The sequence below is a fragment of the Triticum dicoccoides genome, chromosome 3A, assembly GCF_002162155.2.
Source record: "Triticum dicoccoides isolate Atlit2015 ecotype Zavitan chromosome 3A, WEW_v2.0, whole genome shotgun sequence".
NCBI lineage: Eukaryota > Viridiplantae > Streptophyta > Magnoliopsida > Poales > Poaceae > Triticum > Triticum dicoccoides.
This window is the reverse complement of record NC_041384.1, coordinates 17,759,580-17,761,951: the sequence shown is the minus strand read 5'-3', so window position 1 is coordinate 17,761,951 and position 2,372 is coordinate 17,759,580. Positions and strand designations below refer to the sequence as shown.

The 2,372-nt window shown below is 44.3% G+C and overlaps 1 protein-coding gene across 1 annotated transcript; it reads right to left on the bottom strand.

Annotated features, from left to right (window-relative positions):
• On the bottom strand, positions 1-1,070 carry LOC119270996 (expansin-A23-like). The gene is made up of 3 exons (XM_037552976.1): positions 911-1,070; positions 480-804; positions 1-384 (listed from the first exon to the last, which is right to left on the bottom strand). Exons 1-3 carry the CDS (start codon positions 1,068-1,070, stop codon positions 75-77), a joined length of 795 nt encoding a protein of 264 aa, XP_037408873.1. The 3' UTR covers positions 1-74.
• Positions 1,071-2,372: the final 1,302 nt, after the last annotated feature.

Genomic DNA, 2,372 nt, shown 5'->3' with positions numbered 1-2,372 from the left:
GCATTTTATGCAACATAATTATCACAAATCCATCAGTTGCCCTGGTAAATTAATTGGTTGGCAGACATTGCTCGCTAGAATTGCAATTTGCTAACAAATGTTTGCCCAAATGTCCATCCCTTTGGCACAACGTCGTTGAACACAAGCAAGTGTCCATCAGTGTTGGTTAGTCTGAAGGAGAGCATCTTTCCTGTGAGGTTCGCCAGCGAGTGCCAGTTAGCGCCCCAATTGCGTGCCATTGGCATCCAGTCTTCAGAGTCGGAGCTCTTGACATCCATGGAATTGATCGAGCCTGCTGCGGCAACATTGCTCACAAGCACAAGATTGAAGTAATCGTGACCATTGATTTTGAATCTCACGCCACCCCGCTTCACGCACGGAACTCTGCATGTGTATGGCAGTGGCATAGAAAAACTTGAAGTTATGTCACTCCGGTCACTTTGGACTAATTTTTGAACCAGTAAGAAGCGCAGATATACCTTTGGTACATAACAGGGATGATGCCACCTTTATAAACACCAATCTTTTCCCAGGCTGGCTGGGCCATGTCGAAGTGCGGCCTTGGCGTGTTGCACCAGCCGCCGTTATCATTGGGGAGAGCATCGTTGGGAGGGCAGAAGTTCGTGGCCGTGACGGTCACTGTCACGCCAGGCTTGCAAAACACCGGGTCCGCACGCTTGCGATCGCATGCGATCTTGTAGCACTGCCCGCACGCGGCGCCATCATTGAACAGCACGGTGCTCAGAGCCGCCGTGCGTGTCCCGTATCCTGCCGAGAAGAGGTTGCCATACCCGCACGCACCACCTGCAATATATAATATAGTACATCACAAGTGTTAATATACAAAAGAACAAGACGAAGCAGGCATGCACACACAAAATAGATGTAGTTATGTGACTTGAATAATTACCCATTGTGTCGGAGGCGTCAGCGCCACCGTAGAATGTCGCATGCGCCTTCTGCCAGACGAGCGGTTGCGGGGATGGCACAATTGTGGTGTCCGTGGCCACAGACAACAGCGCACTGCTGACCGCCAGCAGCATCACCACAACAACTCGACCTGGAGCCATATCTATGGCTGTGTGCCCTTAAAACTTTACAACTTATGATTTGTACCTGATATGGAAAACCGGAGCTAGCGCAAGCTGAAGAGTACGGTCTATATTGATTTGTGGCTGATGGTCGTGTGGTGATGTGGTGCTCGTATTCTCACGATCGTTTGTTTATATATAGTCTTCACATGCGGTTTATTCATTCGTACGTCGAAAGTCCACCCTGATTGATTGGTGAATGGAGCAGCTAGCGTACAAATGTCCCTGGCCGTGCAGCCGTGCCATGGCTTGAGGGCCAATCCAGAGATATATGTACGTAGGCGCAGACACATTCCTTGAATCATACTACGAGTGATCGTGTGCTGCACCTGGTCCTGCACGTCAGCGCCGCAGCGGTATATGATGATTAGGTCGTGAAGAAACCTTGAGTTGTGAGTAAGGTTCATCCATGCATAGATCCTTTGAATGCGTCCATTTTAATGTATGGTCGTCAAGAAATTAAATATTCGTCGGTTTGTTCATGTGGATCGTAATGGATGCCAAACCAGGCAACGTTCAAGAATTTGTAAAATATCCGTAAAATCAGAAAATGTGCACAGATTTAAAGAGATGTTCTCAAGATTTTAAATGTACATGTATTACAACAAATGTTGTCGGATATTATTTTAAAATCTTGGATATAAAAAATGTCCGTGATTTAAAAAAATCATAAATCTAAAGATGTAAAAAGGAACTAAAAAACTATGTGCATAATATTTTGAAAAGTACAAAGGAATTTGAAAAAACCGATGGAAGGCGTCGCTCGCTTGATTGTATGCTACTTAATGTTAAGCATAATCTTAATTAGTGTTTGCAAATTATTCCGCTTTAGAGTCAGCTTTGTGCATTAAAGAACAGGAGGTGCCCATGCGATTTCAGTATTATATTGGAGATCAAGCTGAAGTGTATTTTACCTTTGTGCATGAAGAGAGGAGAAGTAATCATGATTCTGTTACATTAGCTTTTTTTTAGCAAGTTAGATTAGATAAATATGCTCTAGAACTTAGTGTGTTGGCCGCCTTGTTGGGCTTGGTATTGCACATGTTATTGTAAGCTGTCCTATGAACACCCCAGTTAATATATAAAATTCAGTAGAGTTTTCCCTCACAAGAAAGTAGACTTGTTAGACATGCTTCCTTCGGTAACTATCCTTAGGGAGAGAGAGGCATAGTTAAAATCATGGGGAGGGAGATTAGTGGGGAAGAGGACAAGTCAATCTCTTGCAAAACAACCGTTACAAAACAACCCATTAGACCATGTCTCCGTTTCGAAAACAAATAA